This window comes from Drosophila yakuba, chromosome 2R, assembly GCF_016746365.2.
Source record: "Drosophila yakuba strain Tai18E2 chromosome 2R, Prin_Dyak_Tai18E2_2.1, whole genome shotgun sequence".
In the NCBI taxonomy this organism is placed as follows: domain Eukaryota; kingdom Metazoa; phylum Arthropoda; class Insecta; order Diptera; family Drosophilidae; genus Drosophila; species Drosophila yakuba.
In genome coordinates this window covers 10,295,967-10,308,015 of record NC_052528.2, presented here as the reverse complement: position 1 = coordinate 10,308,015, position 12,049 = coordinate 10,295,967, and the positions used below count along the sequence as shown (strand labels likewise).

The window sequence follows — 12,049 nt, the reverse complement described above, 5'->3', positions numbered from 1 at the left end:
CGCCCCTTTTTCCGACAGCCCGCTTTTCCGAGGGACTTGCTTGCATTGCCCACTGAACCAATTTGGATTTAAATACCGCCTGCAGCTTGTTTGCTTGCTCTTTCGCACTGCGACGTGTCGTCTCGCTTGCTCTGCAACAACAATCAACACATGCCGTGTTAAATTATCTAGTTTTCAATCACGGTGTGGCAACGCTTTTTCATTTTCTTTTTCCTTGCCCTGCTCACTCGAATCCGTAACCCCCATCCCCGCTGCCTTGTTTTTCCGCTTTCCCCATTTTCCGTTGGCCCAAAGCGAAGCCGAATGATTAATGACCGCTCTGCATTGTCGCTGTTTTCGTCCTTGCAGCGAAAACTGTCGATGGAATGTGTCACGAACAAAGTAAAACTAAAAGCCCGCTCCAAGGAAACTATGATGGAAATGAAATTTGATTTTGTGCCGGCGAAAAGGGCTAAGCTAAAAGCTGCAAGTTGATTGAGTAACCTGGGTAAGGGTAAGGGTAAGGTAAGGGAATGGATGGAAGGTGGAAAAGCCGAGGAAAAGTCCTCGACAACTTGCGAGAAAAAAGTGTCGATTGATAGCGATAGAGCTGATATGCAAGCCAATTTTTTGGTTCTCCTCTTTCCTGCGAAAAGCGCCGCAAAAGCCGTGGTGGAAAAACAAACGGAACAGCTGGCGATGCGGGTCGGAAAAGCGAGTGCTGATAATGACGATAACGCCAAATTCGTTGACAGCCCATACGCCCCCAAGCCCCAAAGTCCCAAAACTTTGCCTGCCCCTGCACCAAACCCAAGAAAATACAAATAACAGGTTTGTATTTTGGCCAATTCGAAGGACTGGAGTGTGTGATGTGGCTTTCGGGTGGCTTTCCTGCTCTCCATGACAAATGAAAAATGTGTCGGGCATATTAAAAAGGATTTGGAGGGAAAACCAATCCCTAAATGGCGCTGGCCAACGCATTACTTAAATTAATTTCGCTTTAAGGACAAGCCCGGCGAAAAACACCCAAACAAAAGGACGACAACTCCGAAAACTCCGGCTAAAGTAAATATTTAAATGAGCACAAAAGGGACAAAAGGCAGTGCTGGTGCTGCAAAAGTAAAACAAATAAAACGCAAACACGTCGAACGCATTAAGCACGTGTAAATATTTGTGAAGAGCAGCAACTGCAGCAGCTACCCTGGAATTATGGAATTATGTGTGTCAAAAGCTGTGCAAACTCGAAATGGGAGGGTGTCACTTTTATTTTAATTAGCCTATCATGGCGCAAAACTACCCAAAAAGGGGGTTTTATTCTATAGTTGCGCACGACAAGGATTAGTTTGTCTAGAAAACCTTTAGCTGGTTGAGCAGTTTTAGAAACTCAAATGCTTAGTTGACTAAGCAATTTTAATTACAAATTCACCATGGGCCAGTAGTTATGAACAAGAATTCGACTGCATTAAATTCTCCATTACTTGGTCCTTTCCTTACCTGCATCGCTTTGGTGGCACTACAAGTATGCTGCTTTTTTTTTTTACTAGTATTTAAGGGCGTGTCTGCTGCTCTTTGACAATGACTAAAAAAATCTTAGCAGCTGCGGGAAAACATGGAGGAAAACCCTTTTGTGGCTGCCTCTAATTAAAAAAGTGCCAGCGGTGGAAAACGCTATCCGCGGCAGTCTTTGTCGCCAATGAAGCAGCTGCAAAAAAACACGAACTGCAAGCCGCAAGATGGCACAAAATTCGTGGCATACTTTTGAGCGCAGCGCATATTTTTCCCTGGCATAATTAATTAAAATTATTCGCCGGGCAATAATAAATTTCTGCCCCACCGACATGTGTTCGTGTGTGTGTTCGCCTGTGTGTGTGTATGTGTCCAGAAGTGCTAAAGTTGGATATAACTGAATTTCGTGTAGAGCATAACAGCCAGAACATAACTGACATCATTAGCAAACTTTAATAGACTTTTTTGCCACCAAATCGGGGTCCAAAACCAGTGAAATGAAGCAAAACTAAATGTGACTTTGTGTTGCAGCGCATTTTCTTCGGTGGCTGCAAAAAATTTATTTAGTAAACAATTTAAACTTTGCACATTTGTTTCGAAATATGCAGTGGACTTGGCTTATGCAAAACTCCGCTCTGATCTGGCCAAGTGGCTTAGATTTTTTGGCCCAAACACACACACACACACACACAGGGAAGGGAGCTGCGCAAACATAATGACAAAGTTTTGCCACTGCCAGTTGCAAGGTGGCAAGAACTATGTGGGATTAGACAATTTGTATGCCGGTCTCCCTTCTGTTCTTCAGCCACCCACCGCTGGCAGAGCCCAAGCTTGTGGTTGCACAGAACTCCGAGTCCGGAGTCCCAACTCATGCCCACGCCATCGCATTCCCATTCACCCACATCCACTTCCACATCCAGTCCCAGAACCAGACCCAAACCCAGACCAGGACCAAAGCAACCGCCGTCCGCATTAAGCCACAACTGATGTTTACATTTTTAACTACGGCCAAAGAAAAGTTTGCCTTGCCAGCAGAAAACTCAACGTTGCCAGCAAAATCCCACCACCACCCCCACCAGCCAACCACCACCCACGTGCCACCCCCTTTCTGGGCCATTTGGGCATAAAATTTAATGCATATAATATTGGCTAATGATGTTTGCAGTTGCGGGGCTTAGGCGAGCATTAACTTGGCCAAGTCCAGAACACCTGCTGTCCCCTATCTTGCGTTTTTCACCGTTCGCCTTTGCCCATTTTCCCATTTCCCATTTCAGCGTTGCTCCGTGGGCCTGTTTCTTATTTAAGTCAGTGAGGCAATTAAGTCTGCGGAGGAGTCGAAGTCTTGGCCATGTTAATTGAATCACAGTTTAAAGTTGGACTAGATAAATAAGGACAAAAGTAAACTGATAGATATTCATGGGGGAGAGCAAAATAAGAAGGAATTTAAAGCTTTAATAACAAACAAAGCAAAATTTATGTAATTTATATCTGTTTAAGGAAAACGTAAAGGTATATTCAAGGTATGCTTATGAGACAAAATTATAAATGTTTTAGTACCTCAAATAAAAAATGAATATCTTTTAATTTCTAGAAACATAAAATGAATAAAGAAGTCATGTGCAACTTTAAATATTATGATATAAAAATGTATTTATCATAACAAGAGTGTTTGCACCCTCGAGAGAAACCAATGAAATAGTATTTTGCATATATTTCGACTAAACTTTGATATCATCACAACAATAGATCCTTAAACTCACTTATATGATCTCGAGCAAAACTCCTGCATACCATAAAACTTTGTTGGCCAACATTAGCCATTGTTCCATGGCCAAACAATTTCAAACTCATTAAAAATTGATTGGCAACCCACACTCATACACTTACCCAAACACACACACACACCTACACACGTACACACCTACGTAAATCTAATTGGAGAGTTTATGGCCGGCAGTTTTGATGTCCTGCCCAGAGGGACAGAGAAAGGAAATCAGGGGAAGCGAGACGGGGAGAGAAGGTGGGGCAGTTGACCAGGGAGCAATTCCGCTGCATGTTTGATGAATCCACGCTGACAACTCGCACACACATGTCAACATGCACAGGATGTGACCGGGGTGTGACATAATTAAACGCCAGAATCCTGGCTGCCAGCTAATGAGCAGAAGAAAGGGAAGCCACATCCCGGGCGCGAGCGAGACAGATGCTGCTCATTTTTTGGAAGTAGGTTAATGTGAAATTATGACAGCGGGCTTGGGCTGCTCTGGGCATGCATTTCAAATGCTTTCATTAATACACAATAGGCTTCGTTCCCAGCAGCTCCAGGAGGAGCATCGGGCAGGACTCACGGAGGAGCAGCACATGTCCGACCCTAATGACAGGAAATTGTGCGGTCAGTCGGGCAGATGGACAAACAAGAACCACAGCAACAAATCATTATGGCCACAAAATCATCATCGCTTCGACCATTGCCCACTGGTTTTGCAAATTCAATTGCCTGACAGCAAGCACATCGCTTTGCAGCTGCATCTGCATCTGCATCTGTAAATGCATTTGCATAATTGGCAGCCAAAAAACTTCGAACCTCGAGTGGCAAGGAGCAGAAGCAATTAAGAGTCAAGCCAGACAATTGCATCATTCGTCTTCCGCAGCCATTTGTCCGTTTCACGCGCAGGATATGGGAACCTGGTAGCAGGACTCAGGTCACCGGACTAGGGACACTGGACATCGAGCATGGACGGGCCCTGGACAGTCGCAAACACATTTAGTAAATTAAAAGGGAATTTATTGCACACTAAATGCAGCCATTGCCGTGTGCATCCTGCCATCCATAGCATCCCTGCCGATCCCAACCAGCCTGGCAGGACCTGCCAAATGCCCTCGAGTGCGAGTGTTTGCTTGTCCGCTTAGCTCGGTTTGCTTAATCTTTGACAACCAGCCAGAGGTCGTTGCCTCGGTTTCAGTTTCTGCCACGCCGGCAATCAGAGCAAACAATGCACGGCTCGGCACCAGGGATTCCGGATTCCGGGATTCTGCAAGTTGCATGGTGCATGGTGTACGTTGAACAGAGAACGGAGAATGGTGAATGGTGAATGTTGAACGGTGGACACCGAACGGAGCCAGCCAGGACATGCGGATATGCCGAGGTAACAACAACAATCAGGAGCGTGTGCATGCAGCTGGCAAAAGCAAATGCAGCAGCTGGGTTCAAAGGACGTCCCGCTCACAGGTCGACTAATTAATTATATCATTAGGGTCGCCGGCGGCGGTAAAAGGGCAGAAATCATTATACACAAGTGCGCAGCGAAGTTAGCGTAATGAAGATTAAGAATCTTAATTTGGGATCCATAACATTAGCAAAGTCACTGCCATCCATGTGCACTTTACTCCGATTGCAATTACTCGGGTTGGGAAATCAACATAATGGTCAGCACATATCATTAGGTTTTTATATTGGATTTAAATTTTATGGCTCTTTTTCTATAGTGTCCTATAGTAAACAGTCCTGTAAATAACATACAATTGAATCGCATACGAAGATTTGTAATACGAGTTGTATTACATTCAGAATTATACCAGTTTTCCAGAAAATGTGTAGGGAAAATGTGAATGAAAAAAACATAAACCCACAACTCACACCGTCAATCAAAGGAAATCTAGTGCGACAACTGAGCTCCTAGGATTTATACTATACCTAATTTGACTGAACAAAAGCGGGCGAGCTAAAAAACAAGAATAAAAACCGAGCTAATTTGGCACAATTTAAGCATATGTGCAGTCGCTAAACTTGGGGGTTATTCCTTATCCAACGGAGTGCCATAAAAAGCCGAGGCAGCCCAGAAGTGCACTCGCCGGCAAAATAAATTGGTAATTGCATGCGGCAAGGCAAGGCGAGCATTTAATGAAACGAAACAGGACATGCAAATGGCAATCCCAGATCCCCATTCCATTCCACTCCACCCTCGGCGACATAATGAATAGGATTTTGGGTTTCTGCGGCGAGAGAAACAGCCGGGAAAACATCGGGACATGAGCTCCTTTTGCCGGGCCAACACTGCAATTTGCACCACAGCCAAAAAGGATATGCAAAGCGATACGAGGATGCAGCACGGAGCTTGCAGCTTGGAGCAGGAGCAGTTGCCTTATGGCAACAGATGTTGCATCTTTGTTGAAAAGCAGCCAATTTGGAGCGCACCGAAGCCGAAGATAGACATGGCAGAGTGACAAAAATTTAATATGAAAACCCGGGTCCGGGAACCAGACTCAGCGAAAGACTCAAAAAAAAAAAAAAATAACACGAGTAAAAAAGGAAAATACAACGAAAATCGCCGGGCGAGAGCGAAATAAACGGCAAAATAATCGGCGCACAATGCATTGGCAATGAGCCAGCGACTGAACTGGGCTGGGCTGGGAAAGTGGGCGGAAAAGCGGTTGGAAGAGCGGTTGGAAGAGCGGTTGGGAAAGCGGTTGGAAAAGCCCCCGCTGTCTGTGTTTGCTATCGATGAAATTGTGGTCGCGACACGGACGGGCGATGGCGATAGAGCCGCTTGCCAGGAGGACGACCAGCCATGAAATGGGCGTTACAAATGAGGACAGGACAGGTGGTATTTTGCAGCGGGGACTGTAGGTCACGGCAGGACATGTAAAAATTAATTAAGCCCGCCCGCGTCCACGAAACTAATTGAGAATATAAAGCGAAATTGCCCGCCCATTCGGCACGAGTTGAAATTCAATTTTGCATTGGCTCCGCTGAACCAGTTTCTGGATGCCAAACCCTATCGATTGGCTTTGTCTCCTCAAATGTCCACACAAAACTTTCAATTACAGCCTAGTGTCAAAGATCAACAAACAAACAGCCGATGCGATGCGATGGGACGGAGGTCCTTTGGTGGAAAACCGATGCCTGGGGCAAACATTTCAATTTGCCTGCCAGCTGACAAAAGCCAAACAACGCCGTGGAAAAAAGAGGCAAAAAATCGAGTGTGGCTTGGCCCACAAATCGGACAAATAGCGCAAAAAAAAACACTGTCAGCAAAACTGAAGAGCTGCATCAGCCTTTTCATATCCTGTGCGAACGGATGTGACAGTGATCACCAAATGCCGAATGGCAACCAGCGAATGGCGAATGGAACTCGATGCCCAAAGCCTAACACACCAACTTCGACGGCGGGGATTAGGCCAGTTTCCAGTTGCATCTCTCCAAGCGAGACTATCCATGCCCGTGGCTGAATATTAGTTTACAGCGCTATATTTAGACATGGCCGAAATTCCGGAGCGTTTTTCACGGCAGCAGCAGCTGCTGGCTGGCAATCAAATGGGCTAAAAAACCTTATCGAACGGCGCTCGCCGTATTTGTTTACTCCTGCATGGTGGCATGTGTGAGCTATTATGGCCAAGTGAACAAACTGTGGCCCAAACATGGCCAAAATCCAAAACAATGAATGCCAAAACTCCAGCGGTTGCAGGATAAACCCCATTTTACCCTAGATCTAGCATTCAATGGAAAAGAATGGCCAATGACAAGCATTTTATTTATTGCCGGGATCAATAAAAATATGATTCTAATTATCTTATAATATAAGTGAGTAAACAGATAAAACACAATAAACAGATTAAAGCATGGTAGACATTTTATAATTATTTCAGAAACTTATAAACTTGAATTTTTACATAGAAACCCTACTTCAAAATACCTAAAATCCCATGTCACACAGGAATATTTCAACTCAAATAATTTCTTTTGAACACAGATGAAATACAGATCCAAGTGACAACTTCAGACCACAGAGGGTATCAACTGATCCATGTGTTGGCCAATCAACATTTAATATTCACATTTTCCAATATTTACTTGTTCGTCATTTTAAAGTGCAACAATATTTGTATAATATACAACTTTTTTGCGTGCTGCATTTTGATTTACAGCTTCAAAATAAACACAAATAAGGGCCCACAAAATATTGGTATTCGTGGATATTGGGATACATTGGTATTGGTATATGGCAAAGGGCTGATTCAGCATAGATTTATTTTCCTTTCGATGCAATATGCATGCGTGGCAGTAGTTTTTGTGCGAGCAGCCAAATCAGTTTATTGGCGCATAAAATTGAATTAAAACGTGGTTAAAATAGGGGCAAGGCGACCACAGGGCGTATGAGCAATCCTGATACCAGCAACTTAGCCTTCCATTGAAGCAGCTTGGCTAAGAAAACGCTTATCTATCTTGCTGGCTGAAAACTCATTAAGGTGGTCAAAGGACAAAGGACGAGCCAGAACAAAGCACATTCCACTGGCATTTTATGGCTTTTGCGTTTAATTAAAATCCACGGACAAGTTTGCATACATCTCTGTTAGTACAATTACAAATATACATTGGTTTACGAAAACCAGTTTAGCAGCTGAGCAGTTCACCAGTAGAGCAACAGCAAATAAAAAGGGCCAAGACTGAGCAGCATCAGCGGTAGCATCATAAAACCAAAAAGACGCCAGTCCTGGAGGAGATCATGGGATTAGGATTGGATTGGTACTTTCATGGCATTAGGCAGCTTTCCTAGTGCCATTGCAAATGTTTTCAATGTTTTCCATTAGTTCCTAGCTAGTGTTTAAACGTTGCTCATGGAGCACTTACATCGCGCAACCGCCTGGGCACCTGGTCGTCCATGTCCAGGCGGCGCCGGCAGATGGGACAACGCTTGGCCACCCAGTTGCGGGCTTCCCTGTACAGTGCTAAGCAGCTTTTGCAGAACGCGTGGTTGCAGTGCAGCTTCTCCGGAATCTGTATGCGATCCAGGCAAAAGGCACACAAATCCGGCTCTCCATCCTGATCCGCACTGAAAGACGGTGGGGCATCGCCGCCCTCACTCTGCTCTCTGCAGCAGTTCGTCGAATCGAGGCCCTGCTGTACCATATGCCCGTTCGATTCTGTATGTCAAGTGATGTGTATGTGAAGTCTTTGTATGTATACGTTGCGGTCGTGTAATAGTGTCGTCGTGTCAATTTATCTAAGTGACTTCAGTTGGCTGGATATTTTGTGGAACTAAAAATTTAGATAACGCCCACCCCCCTCCCCCGTATCGGAAAAGGGATTGACAGGTGGGGAAAAGCGGACGCCACCACGATTAAAGTTTAATTAAAATGAACGACGATAAATCTGACCGGGAAACACCTTGAGCTTCTTCACCGGCCAATAAAATTTAATTATATCAACGCCGAGCGGCAGGCATCGAATGCAATTAGTAGTCGACTTGTACAACTCAATTAGAAGCGAGTCTGGGCGGGATGGGATGCGATGGTATGGGAACTGAGCTGAAGTGGAAGCCATGTGTCGCGTGGATGAGCCGCATCCTTTTGGCTGATTTTTCCGGAGGACAACGCTTTGCACTTTGGGGCAAACGACCGCAGACGCAGACGACAAAAATCGAACTTTGCAACTACTTGCAAGGAGCGAGGAGCGAAATGACAAGACGCCGTCGATTACTCCAACAGGGTTTTTAATTAAGCCAGGCACTAAAAGTCACATCAGTCGAGGACAAGAAACCCATCTCTCGCCGGGCGAAGGACCAAGAAGCCAGGACGAAGGACGAGGGGACAAAGGACGAAGGACGACGTCCAACAAGCAGCTGACAAATTGAATCACTGGCGTCAGTTGCTCTGCAATTTAACAGTCGGTAACAAGCACATATTATTAACGCCGGCCAATTAGGTGGCCATATAAACCAACTAGCCGGCATTTGCATCCTCAACTTGATTAAAAAGTTGCAGTTCCAGTTGGCAGTCGCCATTGAAGCCAACTTGATTGTTTATTGTTCGGTGGGGAAAAGTTTTGCTTTGCAAATTGTTAAATTCTCAACTCGAATTAATTTGCCAGAGTTTCTTTAATTATGTTTATAGATGCCCGAGCAATTGTTAAGACACATCTCCACACCAGCCATACCCCCAACTTGCCAACTTTCCCCATTTCCTGCTGCTCCTGCTGCTCCACTTCTGCGAGCAGGTACTCAAATCCATACAGGCGCTCGGAAAAGTCGGAAAAGGCGGAAAAAGGCGGTGAAGGCGGAAAAGTCGGCAAAGACGCCCAAAGACAAACGGCATCAATCTGGAAAACTTAGCAATGGGGCGGGCTCTGAACTTTATCTTTGGATTCGTTTTGTTATTATTTGCCTAAAGAATTAAAAGGAAATCAAGGCAAATGTTGATGGAAGAAGCGTACAAGATTTCAAAGGAGGAGAACTTTTAAAATAAATACTACATGAAGAATGCGAAGAAAATTTGTCAACTACTTTGTCAATGAGAATTCGGCAATAAGAGATCCAAAAGTATTGATAAGATGAAATCTTTGTTGCTTTGAATAGATTTTGGATTTCTAATATAGCCAACACATGAAAATTAATGGCAACTGAGATTAAAACAAAAACTTAAATGGGGAAAAACCAAAGCCACTTAAACAAGAAAGCCCAACAAGTCTAACAAGTAGTAATAAAGTAAAATAACCATTAAAACCACCTAAACTCTGAGCAATTCTCGCACAGTCATTCCTGAGAACGCCAACTTAATTAGAGCTGAGTAGAAATCTGACAAGTCTCTGTACTGATTTAATACTTGCAAAACTGCTCGCTTTTTTGTTTCCCCCATTTTGGGGTAACTCCTTTGGGGAATAGTATCCCCGAGTTTCCGCTAGATGACGCTGCAGTCGCTGCCTTTGCTACTTTCGCTAATGAGCTTTGTTACCGGAAACGCGGACCGACAGCAAAACACAGCAGAGCTGAGCTCATTTATGGTAAGCTTTTTGTGCATTTAGACCGCAAAACAAGGACACCGACCGACAAACAACTGTATCTGTGTCTTAATGGGTTAACGTGACACCGAATGAATCATGGAGTCGAGCTGCGGCCCAACTGGCATTAGTGGGTTAATGTTTTAGCAGCGGAACGAGATGGGGAACGGGAAGGGAAACGGAACGGAAACAGAAACGGAAACGGAAACGGATGTTGCCTGTCCAGATTTCCGCCTCGAGGCGATTTCCCTGGCAATAGTCTCTAATTTAATGAGGGCCTGCTTATTTTGCAATTAGCCAAAGTTGTGCACCTTGTGCACCTAGCCTGCGATTGCCTGGAACGAAATGTTGCTGCGACTAATTAGCAGAAAAGTCTAGTAAATTGAAGTGAATTATGAAAATTGCATTTGCAGGTGTTGCAAATGAAACGGCGTCTCAGTGCGAAGGATGCGGAGATCTTATGCCGGCATTGAGTGGCCTTATTTTGGCATATAATGGCTGCCGAGCAGGAGCTGCAGCAGCACCAGCAGCAGTAGCAGTTGTGAAAGCCCCAGACAATGGGCACAAAAGGCCATTTACTCGCTTTTGGGCGTGTACCGAGGCCTTCACCCACTTCATGTTACACGCCACCACACCACCACCACCGTTGCATTGCAGCTCACTTCACATGGCCACCACCACCACCACCATTATCCGTACATACAGGTGAATGCAGTGCATCCGCCCGACCGCCGCCCACTTGTCTTTTTGTGCGCCCCTCAAGAAGGAGCGGTAATTCAGCTAAAATGCACTCAGGCCGGCTTTGTTAACCCGGCTCACAGTTGCTGTTGTGGCGGCTGGGAAGGTCCTTGCTGCTGCTGCTACTGCTGCTGCTGCGGCATAATTGGAAAGTAGGTTGCGCATTTAGTTGCATTGTCTGCGGCATCACATGGCCCAGCCCATATCCACATCCACTATATCCACCATGTCCTCCATATCCATAGCCATATCTTTATCACACACGCCCGTACCCATTTCCAAATTCCCATGCAAGGCGACCCAGTTACCATAAATCAAGTGGCCGATGGCGAGCAATTTGTCGGTCGATTTGCAACATTAACAGCCCAGGCCTGCTCATAAATTAAGTTAATATTTTTGCATCTTGGCCCTGAGAGCGGTTAGCCAAGTGGAAAGCCTGTGATATCAACGACTCGTTCGACAATTCAATTGAAAAACTGGCAAATACATTGCCGATGGCCCGAACTAAAAGATTGTTGACAGCTCGTTACAGCAACTGCAGCAGCAACAACAACAGACTTTTGGGCAATGAAAACTATGCAAATGACATGCAATGGCTGGGAAAACTTTGAAAAGCTCGCACAGACCGGGAAAACTGCAGGGAATGGCGGGGAGGAGTTGAAAAGTCGGAGGAAAGGCCTTAGGATAACTGAGGACCGAGAGATGGAAGTATACGCTATATACGAGTACACATCTATATGTATGTATATGTTTATCTAGTTTTTGGGCGAATTGCATTATGCAAAGTTGAGCGATTTGGGATTGCTTTAATAGATAAGCAATATGCCGGGCCTGGTTGGCTTGTTTTTGGGGAGCATATATGTAAATGGGGATTTATGTATCCATACGTACATACATATACATATCTGTGCGATAAACGGCACAAATTAGAGTGCCGGAGGGAAAAGCGGAGACAGCAAATCATCGGTGGCAGATTGCTCAGAGGGAAACCGGAAAATTGCTCGAAAATGCCTTTAATGCCTTTATACAGGATATATTTCTCGGCTCTATCCT

General features: G+C 44.9%; 1 protein-coding gene across 1 annotated transcript; it reads right to left on the bottom strand.

Annotated features, from left to right (window-relative positions):
* Positions 1–7,775: 7,775 nt before the first annotated feature.
* On the bottom strand, positions 7,776–8,584 carry LOC6529967 (E3 ubiquitin-protein ligase RNF125). The gene is made up of 2 exons (XM_002090878.4): positions 8,114–8,584; positions 7,776–7,976 (listed from the first exon to the last, which is right to left on the bottom strand). Exons 1-2 carry the CDS (start codon positions 8,390–8,392, stop codon positions 7,893–7,895), a joined length of 363 nt encoding a protein of 120 aa, XP_002090914.1. The 5' UTR covers positions 8,393–8,584; the 3' UTR covers positions 7,776–7,892.
* Between the last annotated feature and the right edge of the window lie 3,465 nt (positions 8,585–12,049).